We start from the raw sequence: 21,473 nt of genomic DNA, 5'->3' as shown, positions 1-21,473 counted from the left end.
AATTTGTTTGGAAGTAACCATGGCCTTTTTTTTTAATTTTTATGTCATAATATTGACATTCAGTCCAGTAATCCTCCACTGTAGCAGCTCCTTTACTTTGCAGTGAAAATTGATTTGTATATTCTTTGCCTCTGAGTCCTTGTGGGATTTTTTTTTAAAAATTCAAACAGAAAGTAACAAAAATTATACTCATCCTCATCAGTTCACTCAGTCCCATGTAATTTATTTATTTATTTATTTATTTTCATCTTGATCTTTTGTTAGCACTTTTATGAGTTCATCAGTTCCTTTTTTTTTTTCTTCTTGTACTGCTATTGAAATTGCTTATTGCTACTTAATTTTAAATGTGATTACACCTTATATCGTCTGCTACTGTGAGTCCCTGAAGAGAGAACCACAGCCCGGATCCCCCTCAGTTCCTACAGAGAAGTCAGGCAGTTTTTGTGGATGTGCTTGATTCATGTTGATTTTCAGTTCCTAAAACTGGACTCTGTTAACAATTTGGCAGAAGGAAGAGACAGCTACAACTCTATCATAATTGAACTTAAGGACTACATAGGGAGATGATGAGGTTTGTGAACCCCTCAGTAATTCATCTCCATTTCTACTTTATTTATTTTTATTAATATTTATTGGAGTCTGGTTGCTTTACAATGTTGTGTTAGCCTCCACTGCACACCAAAATGAATCAGCCCTACACATACAGATATCCCCTCCCTTTTGGACCCATTTCTACTTTAATTGACAGACCATAATTTCTACCACAAAGCCAATACCCTCTTCAGGTGATGTCCTCTCTGTGGCAAACTGAAATCTAGTTGATATATTTCCCCGATGATTTCATATCTCCATGATTTTTTTTTCAGTCATGAATTTCAGCCAGGGCAGTCACATTTGTATTCGAAGCCTGCCAACTCTGACCAGAAATCAGGTGTCCGCTTAAGACACACCTTGACAAGTGGATTAGATGTTCTAGTGAAAGGCAGATAAATGTCACTCATGTCACTATAAATAAAAGTCTGGACTTGCTTATCAGCTTGTAGGGTTGAGGTCATACCTTCAACACTTCTGAGTGCTTCACACTTTATTATCCTTTAAAGGAGGCCTTTTTCATCCAGTTTCTCCATTTATACCCCCAGAGGGAATTATTACCGTTCAACTCCTTGAAACATGTGCCTTCTGTCAACTTCCTGTCTTGCTTTAGGAGACAATACAACCTGTGGCCTTAAACAGAAATCTGCCAGAATCTTCTCAAATGTCATATTATGGAATGAAATGGAGCAGGACCCTTTCATAGTGCTGACCTAGGACGTCTTATACCTGCTTTACAAGCGAATCACATTCTGGTGGGCTTTGACTGTTTGGGGTTACATTTCAGAGCACGGGATTTGTCATTGAAATCCATGTAATAACAAGTATGGATTTAGATTTGTGGTTTTGGTCAAATCCTGTTCTTTGAAACCGAACTACATACAGCCAAAGTCAGTCGCGGCCTGTATACACTGTATACACTCCAAAAGTATCTGAGGGATACAAGGCCTTGCAAAAAAAAAAAAAGGATTTTTGTGGTTAGAGAAATTGTGAGATGGGGCATGCCAAAAGGCTCTAAGATGGCCACAGAAATGTAGTCTGCTTAACTCAGTTTAACCCAGAGCTCCTCAAGTCATGTGACTACAGATCCCCTTTCTCACACACTTTGGGGGTACGATGCTCATTGTTTTATGTCTTTGGTCAACTTAAGGTGTGAGTACAGACTGAGAAAGTTTACAGGGAAATAAGCTTTCTGAATACATTTAGCAGTGTGTACAGATTGAGGCCTTAACAAATGCATCTTTCAGTTATCACCATGTCTGCATTACCTTTCTGTCCCTACATTTCTGAGCTGCATTCTTAAGTTCAGTGAGGACAGGACTGCACAGGAACAAACATGTTTTCACCACCGTCATGTTCATTTGTACCTGTGAATTACACCTGGTGATCATGATTGCACATTGTTTTGTGCTGCAAGGAGCATTTAAGACAAGATCTGAATATATCAAAATCCTAGAAATTTGAAAAAGTAGATTTGGATGGGTTCTAAGAGCAGAAACTTGTCGATTCCATTTCTGTTTCTGTGTCCTAAGACAGAGGTTCTCCAAGTTTTTGGCCTTGGGACTCCTTATACTCTTCAAAATTATTGAGCACCCCAAAGAGGTTTTGTTCAGGTAATTAGATCTGTCAATATTTACCATGTTAGAAATCAAACCTGAGAAAATTTAAAAATGCTTAGAATACTAAAATAAATAATTATTAATTGGGACTTCCCTGGTGGTCAGTGGTAAAGAGTCCGCCTTCCAATGCAGGGGATGCTGGTTCGATCCCTGGTCAGGGAACTAAGATCCCACATGCCGCGGGGCAACTAAGCCCAGGCGCCGCAGCTACTGAGCTTGCGGCCTCAAGGAGAGAGCCCACGTGCCGCAAACTACAGAGCCCATGTGCCACAACTGGAGAGGGAAAACCCACATGCCACAACTAGAAAGAAGCCCGTGCACTGCAACGAAAGATCCCGTATGCCGCAACTAAGACCCGACGCAGCCAAAAAAGAAAAAAATTATTAATTCACTTTAACAAAAAACCCATAACATGCTAACATAAGTAACATATTTTAATAAAACAACGATTTTTCCCAAATGCCCCAAAATTAGTGAGAAGATTGGCATTGTTTTATATTTTTTTTGAAATTCTTCAGTGTCTGGCTTAATAGAAGACAACTGGGTTGCCACAGCTGCTTCTGATATTCAATCTGTTGCGCTATCACATCACATAGCCTCTGAACAATACACTCGGAGGATGAGAGTGAAGAGGGAAAATCACATCTTTTTTTTGGCCTCGCCGCTCGGCATGCGGAATCTTAGTTCTGGACCAGGGATCGAACCCATGCCCCCTGCAGTGGAAGCACGGAGTCCTAACCACTGGACCACCAGGGAAGTCCCCAAAATCACATCTTAATATTACTATGAAAATAGTTTTAACCTCATGGACCCCCTGAACAGGTCTCTGGGATCTTAGGGGCCCCCGGATCACATTTTGAGAACTACTGCTCTAAGAATTCAATTCAATAAAAATATTGACAATCTACTGGATGCCCACAACAAGATTAATAAAGACATGTCCCTGCTTCCAGGGAACTCACAGTGTCTCCTTCCACAAACACCTCCTTATTTCCAATCCAATCTCACTGAGATTTCAAGACTCATTGTCATTCTACTTCCTCCTTATCATCTCTGATTTCCCCATTAGATGACTAGATCTCTATCTTTTTAAAATGTCTGTAGCAGTTATTGTCTGTGCAATTCATCTGGGATTTTTAATCATACACTGTGGTATGAGACTTGTTTACTGTAGGTCAAAATGCGACTTAATTATTATGCTGTGGTTGTATCTTGTCCTTGCTACTGATGGTAGGTTCTTTGAAAGCAATGATTTATTTTGCTAATGGTGCCCAACATAGGCAGGCAGCAGGGACTGTGGACCTTAAATACATATTTAATAATTTGATTTTCAGCTTAATTAAAGAGTGTGGCAGAGATAAGGTGTGTTCACCAGTCCTGTTTCCTTTTCCTATTCTTGAGCACTGCAAAAGACTGTATTTCCCAATCTTGTCTCCAGTTGGGTTGGGACCATGTGACTGAGATTTGGTCAAACGGTTGCAAGTAGAAATTATGTAAGCCACCATCAAGTCTGGCCCTTCAAAACATCCAGGGCAGCCCTCCTGCCCTGTCTTCCTTTGGTAGTGGCTGTGGTGCTCATGTGTTGAGCTGGCAGAACCACAGGATGAAAGCAGCTGGATCCCTGAGTCACCACGTGGAGGACAGCCCTGTAGGGTAGCTCAACCGCACATATGGTCAGCTGATGAGATTTCAGGCATTACTTATTACCACAGCAAAGCCTAGCTTATCCTGATATGTTAGAGGAAAGAGGATGTTCACAGATGAGATAGGAAACAATGTAAGACACAACACCATGTGTTAGAAGTCAAGGAGTGCTATGGAAGGTGAGGGCAGGCAGGAGCCAGTCTGGGCTCATGTGCTGGGAGATATTTCTGGAGAAGAGGGGGAAGAGGGAATACATACGATATGAATTGGCAGAAGACTCTTTCCTTTGCGAAGGATAGGAACTTAGCCCAAAACATCTTAGGGCAAAAGGATCATTTGTTGGCTCATGGAATTAAAGGACAGGTTTACCAACCAAACTGGAGGAAGAGGGATATAGCTGTACTCAAAACCAACTGAAACCAGGGACTAAATCTGCTCCTCTCATTGCAGACTGGCAGTAAGTCCCATTCTTATCTTTTGGCTTTCAACCATCTGGGAGGGATTGCCTCACCATCCTTATGGCTTGGGCAAGGACTCTCAATGGCCAAGCTTGCCCAGCTACCCATCCCCGTACCAAATGCCTACAGCATGTGTTCCTATACGATACTTCCGCAGGGAAGCCAGATATTGAGGAGGGGCTGTTTCTAGGAGAAATGAAGGACTTTACCACAGATAGAATTCCCGGTAGTAGTTTTGGTTGTCCTTAGGTAAAATATGGGCTCACCATTTCTCTAATTTCCACACCAGCAGTTTAAACAAAGTGGCATCAGACCACAGAGGAGGGGGCATGAATACTGCATGCCAGGTAGCAGGGGGAAATGCTTTCACAGAGGCCTCCTGAGGTGAGTCTTTAGGATTGAGTGTGATTTATCAAGCCAAGAGGGGATTCCAGGGAGACAGACTTACAGGCTTGAGCAAATGGACATAAATAACTCCCCTTCCACACCTCCCATTTTATATGTTGGAAAAAAATGTATTTGAAGCCATCAGAAAACAAAGGACAAAAGTATTCTGTTAGTGCAAGGACAGAGGATTAAATGATCTTTACCTGGACTGAAGCACAAGCTGTGTGAATAAGCAAGTGACTTAACCCCTCTACAACCTGGCCTTCTCATCTGTTACATGAAGATGATAAAAGCACCCTCAGAATGCCCAAGTGACGATCAAATTTGAGAATCCCTTAGCCAATGCTTTAGCACATTGTAAACGCTCAATTAAATGCTGGAGAGTGATACCAGTAATTATTTTATACTCATAAATGTAGCTGGATGCTTGAATTAGATGCTGAACAGTACATTCCATTTTATAACTATTTAAAGTGAGTTACTTATGCAAACCAGCCATCATTAGTGCAAAATACTTTTCAAAAATACGGTTGCTAGTCTTGAGGGAAAAAAACGGAGCTGGAGGAATCAGACTCCCTGACTTCAGACTATACTACAAAGCTACAGTAATCAAGACAATATGGTACTGGCACAAAAACAGAAGCATAGATCGATGGAACAAGATAGAAAGCCCAGAGATAAACCCACGCACCTATGGTCAATTAATCTATGACAAAGGAGGCAAAGATATACAGTGGAGAAAAGACAGTCTCTTCAATAAGTGGTGCTGGGAAAACTGGACAGCTACATGTAAAAGAATGAAATTAGAATACTCCCTAAAATCATACACAAAAATAAACTCAAAATGGATTCGAGACCTAAATGTAAGACCGGACATTATAAAACTCTTAGAGGAAAACATAGGAAGAACACTCTTTGACATAAATCACAGCAAGATCTTTTTTGATCCACCTCCTAGAGTAATGGAAATAAAAACAAAAATAAACAAATGGGACCTAATGAAACTTCAAAGCTTTTGCACAGCAAAGGAAACCATAAACAAAACGAAAAGACAACCCTCAGAATGGGAGAAAATATTTGCAAACGAATCAACGGACAAAGAATTAATCTCCAAAATATATAAACAGCTCATCCAGCTCAATATTAAAGAAACAAACAACCCAATCCAAAAGTGGGCAGAAGACCTAAATAGACATTTCTCCAAAGAAGACATACAGGTGGCCAAGAAGCACATGTAAAGCTGCTCAACATCACTAATTATTAGAGAAATGCAAATCAAAACCACAATGAGGTATCACCTCACACCAGTTAGAATGGGCATCATCAGAAAATCTACAAACAACAAATGCTGGAGAGGGTGTGGAGAAAAGGGAACCCTCTTGCACTGTTGGTGGGAATGTAAATTGATACAGCCACTATGGAGAACAATATGGAGGTTCCTTAAAAAACTAAAAATAGAATTACCATATGATCCAGCAATCCCACTACTGGGCATATACCCAGAGAAAACTGTAATTCAAAAAGACACATGCACCCCAATGTTCATTGCAGCACTATTTACAATAGCCAGGTCATGGAAGCAACCTAAATGCCCATCAGCAGACGAATGGATAAAGAAGATGTGGTACATATATACAATGGAATATTACTCAGCCATAAAAAGGAACGAAATTGAGTCATTTGTTGAGACGTGGATGGATCTAGAGACTGTCATACAGAGTGAAGTAAGTCAGAAAGAGAAAAACAAATATCGTATATTAACGCATGTATGTGGAACCTAGAAAAATTGGTACAGATGAACCGGTTTGCAGGGCAGAAGTTGAGACACAGATGTAGAGAACAAAGGTATGGACACCAAGGGGGGAAAACCGCGGTGGGGTGGGGATGGTGGTGTGAATTGGGCGATTGGGATTGACATGTATACACTGATGTGCATAAAATTGATGACTGATTTAAAAAAAAATCAAAAAAAAAATACGGTTGCTAGTCCAGATGCGTACTGTGGCATAAAACCGGGAGAAAGCAGGAAGCAGAAATAACGAGTGCGTGTAGATGCTTAGATTCTACGTGAATTAAGATGGGTGGGAAAGAGGAGACCAGACCGGCCAAGGCTCCCTGGGGGCCTGCGGAGCGCAGGGATCCCGCCCGAGGGGCGCCCGCGGCAGGGGAGGCTCCGGGACAGGTACCGCCGAGGACGCGCGCCGAGCCACGCCGGCTGCTGTCCTCGCCGCCCGCTCCATTGGCCAGCCCCGCCCCCGACCGGGCCCGCTCCGCCCAGCCGGGCCGGAGCTTCCTTCCCAGCTTCCCCGGCGGCGGCGCCATTACCTCACTTCCTGTCGCCGGGTGCACGTGGGAGGAAGTGCCTGTGCCCGCGGCCCGCTGCTGCCTGTCTCTCTGGTTACGTCCGTTCGCGGGCCGGGCAGCCGCCTACAGCTGCGCCGCCGCTATGGGAGTCCCGGCTTTCTTTCGCTGGCTCAGCCGCAAGTACCCGTCCATCGTTGTCAACTGCGTGGAAGAGAAGGTGAGGAGGCGCCCGGAGGCCGCCACGCCAGCGCCTGGAGCCCCGGCGCGTCCAGGCCGCGGTCCTTGGGGCCCGCCGCCCGCCCGGGGGGCGCCGTGCGGGGGCCCGCGCTGCGTTCGCCCCGGCAGCCGCGGCCCGCCGGGCGCGGGCGCGGGCGCGGGCATTGGCGTTCGGACTCCGGCTCCTGGGGGTGGCTTGGGCGGGGCGAGGGCCGAGCGGCGGAGCTCGCGGAGGGATGCTCCTCCCCGGCCCGCAGATTCCCCGGCGGAAGGCCCCGCCCACGGCTTTGTTTCTTCCCTGCTCGCAAGGTTTGGGTTTCGGAAGCGGCTCCCCGGCCGTCGGGCAGCGCGCGGCTGGTCAGCTGAGTTAGCTGGTTAGGGATGCGCGGGTGCCCCTGCCAGCCTCTAACCACTTTGTGAAGTAATGCTGGGGGGGGGGGCGGGGAGGCAGCTTTTTGTCGTTTCCTGTCCCAGCCTGAAAGGTTTTCTGCTAGGGGAGAGGCCATTTGTTGCTGTTGTCAGGTCCTACGGAGAGAGCAGCACCTCGGAAACGTCTAGGACAGGACAGACGTCCCTTAAGTGCCCCCTTGTCTAGGTGCCCGACTGCTGGGCAGCATGCCTTTGACATTTTCAGAATTCTTGAATGCACTTGGACAATACACTTTTTGCTGTTGGTTTGTTAGTGTTGCGTAGACTGTTGGCCGTTCTTGAGTTTTGTATTTGCCGTTTCCTTGTTTCCGTCCCAGTTCGATATTGTACTCTTAATGAGAATTTCCGGATTGGGAAGTTCAGGGGCACATTATGCTCTTCACCCCTTCGTTTTTGAAGGAAGTGCCCAGTCGACACTGGGAACTTTTTGCTTAGGCTAGTGAGATTTGTTTGTTCGTTCGTTTGTTTTTTGGACAGGTAGATGGATCTCCAGGGTTCATTCGATGTGAGATCTTGATTTTGCTTAGTTTCTATCCTAGGAGGAACCGAAACCCTTGTTCTGATGAATTTCCAATACTCCCTGTATTTTTCTCAAAGAGAAGCTGTTAAACTGAATGCTCATGTTCTTTGCTTTTAAAACTTTTATCAAATTTTTTTAAGTTTACTTCCATCTTATCCCATTTCTACTCTCCAGTGATAACTGCTTTAAACTATTTTTGGTTCTATCTCTAAATGTCCTGTTCGCGTCTGATTTACTGATTTTGGGTGTACCTGTTGAATTCTAGCTATGATAGAAGAGGATGTAGTCACTTATACAGCACCCTTCCCCACACGCCCCCATCCTCCTAATCATTATTTTTATTTCTTCTATTGTAAACTTGATAAATTTAAGTAATATTCCTTTATTGTTTTATTCCATCTCCTCTACAAAGTATCCCATGATTCTTCACATTCTGAGGTTAGGTACTAGCTTTTCTACTGCTGTTTCCTTACTCTTCATCCCAAGCTTCTCAGCTGTGCTCTTGCTTCGTTGGCATCCAGAATTAAATTGTCAGGGCTTTGGCTATACAGGTTTGTTTCAAAAGATGAAAAATCAAATAGTATTGGTGATTATTGCCACTGTGTAGATTCAGGTTATGTACCGTGACTCTGTTTTTTCTCTTGTGCTACTTTTGTCTTTTTCTATATGTTGCCTGTTTTCCATTATACATGGTTCCCCATCTAGACTCTCCTTCATCAGTTATTCTGTCGAGTTGTCTTTCTAGGTGGAGACTGCTTGAAGTCTTTATTTCTGTTGCTGTCACACCTGGTTATTTAGACTTGCTGGAAAGCTGCTTCCTGAGATTTTTAAAAATTTCTTCAGTTGGAGGTACTGTTTTCTAATCATTATGTCTCTTGGCTTAAACCCTTCCTTGGTTTTTGTTCTTACTTGAGTTCTTTTTTTTTTCTTTTAAATTTATTTATTTATTTATTTATGGCTGTGTTGGGTCTTCGTTTCTGTGCGAGGGCTTTCTCTAGTTGTGGCAAGCAGGAGCCACTCTTCATCGCGGTGCGCGGGCTTCTCACTATCGCGGCCTCTCTTGTTGCGGAGCACAGGCTCCAGACGCGCAGGCTCAGTAATTGTGGCTCACGGGCCCAGTTGCTCCGTGGCATGTGGGATCTTCCCAGACCAGGGCTCGAACCCGTGTCCCCTGCATTGACAGGCAGACTCTCAACCACTGCGCCACCAGGGAAGCCCTTGAGTTCTTAAGAAGTGGTGTGTGGTATGTGAGTTTTCTAAGTCTATTCTACCCTTGTATATGTGGATAATCATTAGCTAGGCAGAGTTTGAAAATTACTTTCCCTCAAAACTTTGAAGGCATTGTTCTTTTGACTTCTGTCATCCAGAATTGTTGATGAGAAGTTGAATGTTAATGTGATTTATTTATTTAGCTAACACTTATGTAGTGTTTAACATGTACTAGGCACTTCACAGATTAATTTATTAAATCCTCATAACAACCACATAACTATTTCTCCTTCTCCCTCCTCCTTCTCCTTCTTCTTATTACAGGTGAGAAAAGTGAAAGACACAGGGGTTAAGTAAGGTACTCAAGGTCTTGTAGCTAATAGATGTCAGAGCCAGTGTCAAAACCAGGAAGCCCATGCTCTTGGTTTCTGTGTTCTTTTGCTTTCATTCTTTTGTAGTTGATCTGTTTTTCTTTCTGAATTTTTGAAAGATCTTTATCCTTGGTGGTATTAGCTTTTGTAACTATGTACTTAGGTACAGATTTTTTAAAAAAAATTTCAATTCATTTTGATCAGTGCTTGGCTGACTCTGAGTCTGGAGGCTTGTGTTCTTTAGTTCTAGGGAATGCTCTTTGATTTTTTTCTTGTTTTCCTTTTACTCTGCCTTCTCTGAACTCTGAATACTGGTCCTCCTAGATTGATTTATTTTTCTTTTCTCTGTTCTCTCCTCCCTCCTCCACCGAGGTATAATTGACCTAGAACAAACTGCACATATTTAAAGTGTACAGTTTAATACATTTTGACATATGTGTATGTTCATGAACCCATCACCACAATCAAGATAATGAACATCATCTCTGAAACATTCCTTCTGCCCCTTTGTTGTTCCTCCCCATAACCCCTCCACACTGCCCATCTTTAGTCAACCACTGATTTATTTCTGACTCCGCTGATTTGTTTCTGACTCTATAGATAAGTTTTCATTTCCTACAATTTTAAATAAATGGAATTATACAATATGTACTCTTTTTTTTTTTAACCTGACTTGGTTACTTTCATTCAGAATAATTATTTTGAAAGTCATCCATGTTGGTACTTGTATCAGTAGTTTATTTCTTATTATTTTTGAGTAGTATTCAGTGTTGTGCATATATCACGTTTATTCATTCACCTGATTGGTGAACGTTTGGATTGTTTCCAGTATTCGGCTATTAAAAAAAGTCTATGAACATTGGTATACAAATCTTTGTGTGAATGTATGCTTTCATTTCTTTAGAGAAAATACCTAGGAGTGAATTGATTGCATTGTATGGTAGGTGTTTGATTATTTAAAAAGAAAAACTTGCCAGACTGTTTTCCAAAGAGGTTGTACCGTTTCATTGCCACCAGCGGTGTATGAGAGGTCTGGTTGTTCCACTTCCTTGTTCAACACTTAGTATGGTTAGTTTTTCTAGTTTTAGTCATTCTAGTGTAGTGTTATCTCAGTGTGGTTTTAATTTGCATTTCCCTAATGAGAAATGATGTTAAGCATCTCTTTGGGTGCTTATTTGCTTTCTATATGTCTTCTTGAGTGAGGTGTCTATTCACATCTTTTGCCCATTTTTAAGTTAGGTTGTTTGTCTTACTGAATTGTAGAGTTTCTTACATATTGATTTTTTTTTTTTTGCAAATATTTTCCCTTAATCTGTGGCTTGTCTTTTTACTTAGCAGTGCAAAGAAGAGCAAAAGTTTTTAATTTTAGTAGTCTGCTTTCTTTCTTTTTCCTCAGTATTCCTGCTTTTTGTGTTATATTTAAGAAATATTTGCCAAGGTCACCAAGATTTTTTCTTGTGTTTTCTTAGAGATGTCTTATTATGCTTTTAGTTCATACTATGCTTTCTGTTTTTTAGGGGTTTTTTTCATGGTGAATTACATTGATTTTTAAATGTTAAACACACCTTGCATTTCAGGTGGATAAATCCCACTTGGTCATGGTGTATTATTTTTATATATTGTTGGAGTCAGTCTGCTAACGTTTTCTTGAGAATTTTTACATTTATGTTCAAAAAGGATGTTTGTCTATAGTGTTCTTATAATGTTTTTGTCCAATTTTGGTATGAGTAATCTCAGCCTCATATTGAGTTGCAAGGTACATACCCTCTTTAGTTTTCTGGAAGCGTCTGTGTAGAATTGGTATTATTTCTTCCTTCAGTATTTGGTAGAATTCATCAGTGAAGCCATCTGGACCTGAAGTTTTTTTGGGAAGGTTTAAACTAAAAATATAATTTTTTTAGTAGACATAGAGGTATTCAGATTATCTATTTTTTTAATGAGCTTTTGTATCTTACACAGATTTTGTTCATCTATGTTGTCCAATTTGTTGCTATAAGGTTGTTCATAGTATTCCTTATTATCTTTTTAATATCAATAGAAAATGTAGTGATGTCACTTCTCTCATTCCTGATACTAATTTTGTCCTTTCTCTTTTGTTCCATTATCAATCTGGCTAGACTGATCTCAGAGAACTAGCTTTTGGTTTCATTGATTTTTCTATATTGTTTTTTCTGTTTTCTACTTCATCAATTTCTGTTCTTATTTTTATTGTTTATTTCTTACGCTCATTTTGAGTTTAGCTTGTGTTTCTTGTCCTTTTAAGGTAGAAGCTGAGGTCATTGTATTGATGCTGCTTCTTTGAGTTGCTTCTGTTGAGTGCCATAAGCTGCTTGCTAGGTGCTGTTCCAGTGGCACACCACAAACATTGACATGTTGTCTTTTCATTTTCATTCAGTAAAAAATACTTTCTCATATCCCCTTGACTTCTTTGGCCCATTGGTTATTCAGAAGAGTGTTCCTTAATTTTCAAATATTTGGGGGATTTTCCAGGCATTCTTTTTCTGTTATTGATTTCTAATTTAGTTCCCTTGTCAGAGAACACAACTTTCCATAATTTGAATTACATATTTTAAAGCTTAACTGATTTGTTTTATGACCCAGAATATGGTTTTGGTAAATGTTTCATTTTGACTTGAAAAAGACACAAGTTCTGCTGTTGTTGGGTAGAGTGTTCTATAAATGTTATCATGCTGGTTGATAGGATATGGAAGACTTGAACAGCACATTGATTTTTCTGTCTCCTGTTCTATCAATACTTAATAGGGGTATGGAAATCTTCTGTAATTTTTTTGGATTTGTCTGTTTCTTCTTTCAGTTCTGTTGGTTTTTGCTCCTTGCATTTTAAAACTCTTTTATTAGTGCATAAATGCTTAAGATTGTTAGGTCGTCTTGATGAATGTGTTTCTTTTTTTTTTTTTGAAGATTTGATACTTTTATGTTTTTTTTAATTTATTTATTTTTGGCTGCATTGGGTCTTTGTTGCTGCGCGCGGGCTTTCTTCAGTTATGGTGAGCGGGGGCTACTCTTCATTGCGGTGTGCAGGCTTCTCATCGTGGTGGCTTCTCTTGTTGTGGAGCACGGGCTCTAGGCACGTGGGCTTCAGTAGTTGTGACATGCGGACTGAATAGCTGTGGCATGCAGGCTCAGTAGTTGTGGCTTGTGGGCCCTAGAGAGCAGGCTCAGTAGTTGTGACTCATGGGCTTAGTTGCTCTGCAGCATGTGGGATCCTCCCAGACAAGGGGTCGAACCCGTGTCCCCTGCATTGGCAGGCGGATTCCTAACCATTGCGCCACCAGGGAAGTACCTGGATGTGCTCCTTTATCATTATAAAATGATTTTTATCCTTGGTAATATTCTTTGCTCTGAAATCTCTTTTGTCCAATATTAATGTAACCAGATCTTTTGAGTAGTGTTAACATGGTCTGTTCCCCCCCTACTTTCTATCTTATGAATTTGCCTATTCTAGGAGCTAATATAAGTGGAATTATATAATATTTGTCATTTTGTGTCTGGTTTATTTCACTTTTTCATTTTGCATAGTGTTTTCAAGATTCATCCATGTTTAGCATGTATCAATTTCTTTCTCTTTTTTTTCAGATTTTGGAAACCGTTTAATTGAAGTATATATACACAAATACATATATGCATGTATAGTCACTTAAATGTTTAAACTCTTCATATATTGAAGTTATATAACTATGTGTATAGCTTGTTAATTTTCACAAAATAAAAATGTATGTATGACTTGCATCTAGATTATGAAACAGAATATTATTGTAGTATTAGTTCCCCAGAAGTTCCCCTTTGCTCCCTTCTAGACAGTGGCCACCCCACAATCCTGTCTTCTAATAGCAAAGAGTAGTTTTGGTAATGCTTATATTGTTAAAAATGGTACTGTAACCTCTACTTTCTCTTGTATCTGTGTTTATGAGATTTCATGTTTCTTTGATTTATCCATATTTGTTTCATTACTGTGTAGTATTTCACTGTGGAACCCATTGTATGAAAATGCAATGAATTTTATTGGAAAACAGTTTGGGAGCATCTGTAAAACCTGAAGATACATATATTCTATAACTGTTAATTTTTAAGTTTGTATAATGATATCCCGACACAAGTTATTTTTACCTTTTGACTATTGTGAATAATGCTGCTGTGAACATTGGTGCACAGGTATTTGTACAATAGATCAGTACTTTGGGTATATACCTATGAGTGGTCCCTGCTTTTGATTCTTTTGGGTATATATACCTATGAGTGGAATTGCTGGGTCATATGGTAATTCCATGTTTACCTTTTTGAGGAATTGCCAAACTGTTTTCCCAATCTCTGCCTTGTAAATCGGGCATTTAGAACACTTACATTTAATGTGATTATTGATATGGTTAGATTTAAATTTGTAATCTTACTATCTGTTTGCTGTCTGTCTCATCTGTGCTTTGTTTCCATTTTACAATTGTTCTGCTTTTTTATGATTCCATTTTATTTCTTTTTGGCTTTTTAACTATTCTTAATTCATTCAACCATCAGTTTCTTTACTTTGTGTCCTTGGCTTATACAGTCCTCCACTCATTAGCTTTCTGGTCTTGGGAAAATGACTTCAACTCTCCTAAACGGTGAAGAACTGGAGTTTCTTGCATTTCACCACCCTGTTCCTACAGCCTCTGTGCTCTGGTCATCTCTGTATGAGAGCTGAAATAGGGCAGAATGTTGCCTTGCTTAACATCAGTTGGGAATGTGTGTGTCAGTGGACTCAAATTTTTCACCCTTCTGCTTGTGTCTGTGAATGACCTTGAGAGTGCAAAAATACTGATTTGGGGGGGGGTTACAAAAAATTTTAGTGAGCAGGTGAATTAGCAAATATGGAATTTGTGAATAAAGAAGATCAGCTGTATATGTGCCACATAAGGTGGTTGTGTGGGTTAAGTCAGTTAATCCAAGTTAAGTGCATGAAACAGTGCCTTGCACTGATATTTCAGAATTTTATTTGGTAAGTTAATTTTTGGTAGTTTATATGTCCAAGTAAAAGTGGGGATATTTTTGTGTCTAACTCTTGGTAACATTGCGTAGTATAGAATTGTGCTGTTTGCATGTAGTGAAATCTAGGTTTCCCACCTTGCTTTTTTTCTTTCTTGGTCATACTTGCCAGAGGTTTGTCAATTCTGTTGATCTTCTTTGGTTTCATGGATTTTTAAAAATTGTTCTTTTTATTCTCTGTCATTAAATTTTTCTCTAATACTTGTTGTTTTCTTCTTTCTGCTTGCTTTGGGTTTAGTTTGCTCTTCTAGTGTCTTAAAGTGGAAGGTTAGGTTTTTTTGTTTGTTTGTTTTTTAAGCTTAAATGATATGTGAAAAGATTTACGGGTGTATAGGGCTCTTAATTTCATAAAATAATAATTCAAGTCATATCAATACATGTTAAAAAGAAGCTTCTAATTTTCCAAGTATTTTGATACAAAAAAATTTTAAACAAATATTTTATAGACCTTTTTTTTTTTTACTTTTTAAAAAATTATTTATTTATTTATTTATGGCTGTGTTGGGTCTTCGTTTCTGTGCGAGGGCTTTCTCTAGTTGCGGCAAGTGGGGGCCACTCTTCATCGCGGTGCGCGGGCCTCTCACTGTCGCGGCCTCTCTTGTTGCGGAGCACAGGCTCCAGACGCGCAGGCTCAGTAATTGTGGCTCACGGGCCTAGTTGCTCCACGGCATGTGGGATCTTCCCAGACCAGGGCTCGAACCCATGTCCCCTGCATTGGCAGGCAGATTCTCAACCACTGCGCCACCAGGGAAGCCCTTTATAGACCTTTTGTGAGAAGAATATAAGGATAGTTACAAGAGACATGGTGTTCAAGTGATCTTATGCAGTTCACTTGGCCTTCTTCAAATCAGTTATAATCAACATGATTCCAATAAAGGTTAGGTTGTTGATTTGAGATCTTTCTTATTATAGACATTTACAGCTATAAATTTCCCTTTGAACACTGCTCTTGGGCTCTACACTGTAAGTTTTCATATGTTGTGTCTTCGTTTTTATTCCTCTCAAATTATTTTCTGATTCGCTTTTGGTATCTTCTTCAATTTATTGGTTATTCATGAGTGTGTTGTTAAATTTCCACATGTTTATGAATTTGCCACCTTTTCTCCCATTATTGAGCTCATTACTTTGTTGTGGTTGAAGAACATACTTGGCATCACTTTTATGCTTTTATTGAGGTTTGTTTTATGGCCCAGTGATTGGTCTTTCCCAGAGAATGTTCCATATGCAGTTGAGAATGTATATTCTGTTGAGTGGAGTGTTCTGTAAAAGTCTGTTAGGTCTGGTTGGTTTATAGTGTTGTTGCAGTTATCTGTTTCCTTGTTGATCTTCTGTCCAATTCTGTCCATTATTGAAAATGGGGTATTGAAGTCTCCAACTATTATTGTTCAATTGTCTGTTTCTTTCATTTTTGTCATTTATTAAAAGTTGCATGTATTTTGATGCTGTTATTAGGTGCATGTGTTTCTAGTTGTTATGTCTTCTTGATGGATTGACCTTTTTATCATTATCAAACATCATTATTTCCAGTAAGTCTTTTTTAAAGTCTAGGTATTTTGTCTGATACTAGTACAGCCACTCCAGTTTTCTTGTGGTTGTTGTTTGAGTCTCTTTCCCCATCCATTTACTTTCACTCTGTATCTTTGAATCTCAAGTGTGTATCCTGTAGACAGCATATAATTGGATATTTTTTTAAATCCAGTCTGACAACTTTTGTTTTTTGATTGGATTGTTTAATCCAGTCACATTTAATGTTATTGACATCACTGAATTTACATTTGTCCTTTTACTTTGTTTTCTATATGTATTTTTAATGTAGCATTTAGATTTCATTAGTGATCTTTTTAAAAAATATATGTTAAGGGCTTACTATACACATCTTATCAGCTTTAGATTTTTTTTTTTTTGTCTTTTGGCCGCACCACGCTTACAGATCTTAGTTCCCCAACCAGGGATTGAACCCAGGCCCCCAGCAGAGAAAGCCCAGAGTTAGCTTTAGATTTATACTAGCTGAATTCCAGTAATATACAGAACCTTTACTGCTGTATGGCTTGATTACCATTTTCCTTTTTTTTTGATTTTATTTTTGGCTGCGTCGGGTCTTTAGTTGCTGCATGCAGGATCTTTTGTTGCGGCGTGCGGGCTTCTCTCTAGTTGTGGCACATGGGCTCTGTAGCTTGCGGCACACGGGGCTCTCTAGTTGAGGCACGAGGGCTCAGTAGTCGTGGCACGCAGGCTTAGTTGCCCCGCAGCATGTGGGATCTTAGGTCCCCAGCAGGGTTTGAACCCACGTCCCCTGCATTGCAGGATGGATTCTTTACCACTCGACCACCAGGGAAGTCCCCCCATTTTCCTTTTTTATATGGTATTGCCATTATATGTATTATATCTATTAATGTTACAAACCCAACAGTGCATTGCTATAATTATTACTTTACCATCTGTGGTTATTTCCATAGCACATTGCTATTTTGCTTCTACCCACCTCTTTTTGGGCTGTTACTAGGAAATATATTACATTTATATTAAAGTGTGTGTTGTAAGCCATAGTATTTTACAAAATATCATTTCATCCCATTGTTTTTTTGCAATAGCAGTTAAGAAAAGAAAGGATTAAAAAATGTATTATTATCTTTAGTGGGGTCACTTAACTTTCAGCCTGAAGAACTTCCTTTAGTATTTCTTGTAAGTCCGGTCAGCTAGCAACAAATGCAATTTTTGTTTATCTGGCAAAGTCTTTATTCCACCTTCAATTTTGAACAGTGGCCTTCCTGGATATATGATTCTTGGTTAACATTTTTTTTTCTGTTTCGGCACTTTATATATGTTTTCCCACTGCTTTCTGGCCTCCGTTATTTCTGCTAGAAGCCAGCTGTTAAATTTATTGGGGTTCTCTTGTAAGTGACTCGTCATTTTTCCTATTGGTTCTTTGAAGGTTTTCTCCATGTCTTACACCTTCATCATTTTAACTCTGATGTATCTGTCTTTGGGTCTCATTGTGCTTATCTTACTTGGAGTTGTTAGAGCTGCCTGTATGTGTAGGTTATTGTTTTTCAATACATTTGGGAACTTTTTTGTTATTGTTTCCTTGAATATTTTTTCTGCTCCTTGCTCCCGTCTCCTTCCAGTACTCCAATTGTATGTTCATGTATTTATTTGTGTCTCATATTTCTCTCAGGCTCTGTTCATTTTTCTTCATCCTTTTTTCTCTCTGCTCCTCAGCTCGCATAATCTTTATTAATCTATCTAAGTTTAAGAATTCTTTTTTTTTGGCTGCACGCAGGCTTTCTCTAGTTGTGGTGAGCGGGGGCTACTCTTCATTCCGGTGCACAGACTTTTCGTTGCGGTGGCTTCTCTTGCTGCGGAGCACGGGTTCTAGGCGCGAGGGATTCAGTAGTTGCAGCACGCGGGCTCAGTGGTTGTGGCACGTGGGCTTAGTTGCTCCGCAGCATGTGGAATCTTCCCAGACCAGGGATCAAACCCGTGTCCCCTGCATTGGCAGGCGGATTCTTAACCATTCCGCCACCAGGGTAGTCCCAAGAATTCTTTTTTTATTTTTTGGTTTTTTTTTGGCTGTGTTGAGTCTTTGTTGCTGCACGTGGGCTTTGTCTAGTTGTGGCGAGCGGGGGCTACTCTTCTCTGCTGTGTGCGGACTTCTCATGGCGGTGGCTTCTCTTGTTGCAGAGCATGGGCTCTAGGCATGTGGGCTTCAGTAGTTGTGGCTTGCAGGCTTCAGTAGTTGTGGCTCACAGGCTCTAGAGTGCAGGCTCAGTAGTCGTGGCACGTGGGCTCAGTATTTGTGGCTCACGGGCTCTAGAGCACAGGCTCAGTAGTCGTGGCGGACGGGCTTAGTTGCTCCGTGGCATGTGGGATCTTCCCGGACCAGGGATCGAACCCGTGTCCGCTGCATTGGTAGGCGGATTCTTAACCACTGCACCACCAGGGCGGCCCCAAGAATTCTGTTTTTTGCCAGTTCAAATCTATTGTTGAGCCCCTGTAGTGAATTTTTTTTAAATTAATTACTTAATTTTTGGCTGCATTGGGTCTTTGTTGCTGCGTGTGGGCTTTCTCTAGTTGCGGCGAGCAGGGGCTACCCTTCGTTGTGGTGCGCAGTCTTCTCACTGCGGTGGCTTCTTGTGTTGTGGAGCATGGGCTCTAGGTGCGTGGGCTTCAGTAGTTGTGGCACATGGGCGCAGTAGTTGTGGCTTGCGGGCTCTAGAGTGTAGGCTTCAGTAGTTGTGGTGCATGGCCTTAGTTGCTCCACAGCATGTGGGATCTTCCGGGACCAGGGCTCGAACCCGTGTCTCCTGCATTGGCAGGCAGATCTTAAGCACTGTGCCACCTGGGAAGTCCCAAATATTCTTTTTTTTGCCAGTTCAAATCTATTGTTGAGCCCCTGTAGTGAAATTTTGATCTCAGTTATTGTATTTTTCAACTCCAGAGTATCCATTTGTTTGTTTTTTATAATTCTTATTTTTGTTACTGTCTCTATTTGATAAAAGTTATCATACCTTTCTTTAATTCTTTAACCATATGTCTCTTTAATTCTGTGAACATATTTTTAATAGCTGCTTTAAACTCTATTCTGTTAAATCTGACATCTGGACACTATCACAGGTAGTTTCTTTTGCCTGACTTTTTTCCAGGATGTGTGTCATACTTCTCTGTTTTTCTGCATGCCTGGAATTTTTTTTTTTCCTGCAAACACGATATTTTAGGTGCTGGTCCCCCCAAGCTGTTCCCAGATATGTTATTTATGTAGCTACTGGCTGGATTATTTTAACGAGGTGAGTTTCTTCCTCAGTGTGTTGTTATGCCTCTGATACTGCTCCTCAGGGAGGTGCAGTTTGGATGTGCCCACAGTCACCCTGCGATGACAGTGGCACACGTAGGGGTGTCTCTTATTCTCACCCACGTAACTGCTCGGTGTGATCACCCAGCAGTTAAATTCCATGGATTTTTGTCCATTGCGCCATTGTTTTCAACAGCACTCAGGGAATAAATTCCTCTACAGACTAATGCAGTGAAACCGTGGCACCTTCCAAGGATTAGCTTCTGAGATTAATGTTTGGTATCTGTTCTAACCCCAGGAGGGTTCCTCCCAGCTGTCTTATTCCCCAGTTCTCTCCTGCAGACCAGCTGGTCTGTGGTCTAGGCTGTATCTTCATTAGATTCCTGATTCTCTACTCAGTTCTTTTCACCACACCTTATGCCGTTCTTGAGAATGAATGCCCTTGGGTGTAAACTTCTCCATGCTCTGTTGCAAATGAAGTCATTTCTGAATTTTCAAAGTTTTTCTTGACTAGGTTGCTGTTTGCTCCTTGGACTGTTTCCAAAGGCTTTAAATGTTTTGGTTTTTTAAAAGATTTTCTCTAGTTCAGCTGGGGAGCAGGTGGGCAGAAGTCCTCATGCAGTCATGCTGGTAGCCGAGCTCTCCAATATGATCTCTGTCTTGGAGAGTGAAGATCAGATTCACACATTTTGCATATTATGTGTCCCCCATAGTTCTGGGTGTAGTCCTTGACATGCATTATAGGTGTTCAGTAAGCTTATGCTGAATCTAGTGAAATTGCAATTAATCAGTCTGACATACCGCTTAAGATACCAGCTCTGAATTCAGGTGACTGGGTTCAATCCTGGTCTCTGAACTTGGCAGAAGTGTGACTTTGGAAAGCCACTTACCCCTCTAAGCATTTGTGTTCTCATCTGTAAGTGGGATACTCTGTACCTCACAGGGTTGTTGTGAGGAGAGAGGGAAATAATCCATGAGTAAAAGCCCTTAGAAGTGTCTATCCCATTTTAAGTGTTCCGTAAATGTTAGGGATAATTAGTAGTCCTTGTTGACTAACACTGTATAAAAATGGAGAGCTGATATACATGCAACTTGAAAAAACACTAATCGCTAAAAATACTAAGTGTTTTTGTTTGACAACTACATCAAAATTTATGGCTTGAATTTTTAACGCAAATACTGTAATTTATATTTTTCAGTAGGCTTTTGACCCTTTTTCCCCAAAATGTCACCTGTGTTTTGCAGTTCTTTTCTGGAGTTCTGAGCTGCTTTAAGGGAAGTCTAAAAGCAAGTTCTACAGTATGTTATCTACCGTCCAACAGTGGACGCTCTCGTTACAGTGGAACCTTAGGCATGAGTCCTGATATTTCTAGTGCTGCCGTTAAATATTGTTCAGACTTACACAAAAATGCGTTTAGTTAGGTATTACTGATAGTAGTGGTTTCCGCCTTACATTTGAAGAGCCAGAAAGCCGTATAAGGTTGACTGGAACAGTAGGTTGGTGTGAAGTTCATTCTGCGGGTTTACTTCAAAACCTGTGGAGAGTATTTTTATACAGATTCACTGTTTGTGTATGTGTACCATCTTTACTTCTTCAAATACCTTCTTTATCTTGATTCCTTGGCATATTTGTGCACAACCAGTGTAATTTCTCAACTGCTTGTTCGGGATACATATATCCCTTCCTTTTTCCATGCAGTGGGCTTCCTGCAGGGCAGAACTGCCTTGACGGCCAGCCTTTGGGTGGGTGTGCTCCCTGCCCCTGCGGGGAACTGCTGCTCAGCCAGGGTACTGACTGCCCTTCCTCCGCAAGCACTCGTGTTTTCTGGGAATAACTGTCTGAAGTTGACTGGTCCACATGGGGCCTGAGAGGGCCAGGGGAGAGGAGAGTGCAGGGCT

General features: G+C 40.9%; 1 protein-coding gene across 1 annotated transcript in view; it reads left to right on the top strand.

The window, feature by feature from the left end:
- The first annotated feature begins 7,040 nt into the window (after positions 1-7,040).
- XRN2 (5'-3' exoribonuclease 2) overlaps positions 7,041-21,473 on the top strand; it is a 78,605-nt gene continuing 64,172 nt past the window's right edge. Inside the window, exon 1 of the mRNA XM_036826377.1 lies at positions 7,041-7,220. Coding sequence (XP_036682272.1) covers positions 7,146-7,220 — 75 coding nt within the window. The 5' untranslated portion in view covers positions 7,041-7,145. The remainder of the gene's footprint in view (positions 7,221-21,473) is intronic.

Source organism: Balaenoptera musculus, chromosome 15, assembly GCF_009873245.2.
Source record: "Balaenoptera musculus isolate JJ_BM4_2016_0621 chromosome 15, mBalMus1.pri.v3, whole genome shotgun sequence".
NCBI lineage: Eukaryota > Metazoa > Chordata > Mammalia > Artiodactyla > Balaenopteridae > Balaenoptera > Balaenoptera musculus.
The sequence above is the reverse complement of the archived record's forward strand: the minus strand, read 5'-3'. Positions and strand labels throughout refer to the sequence as shown.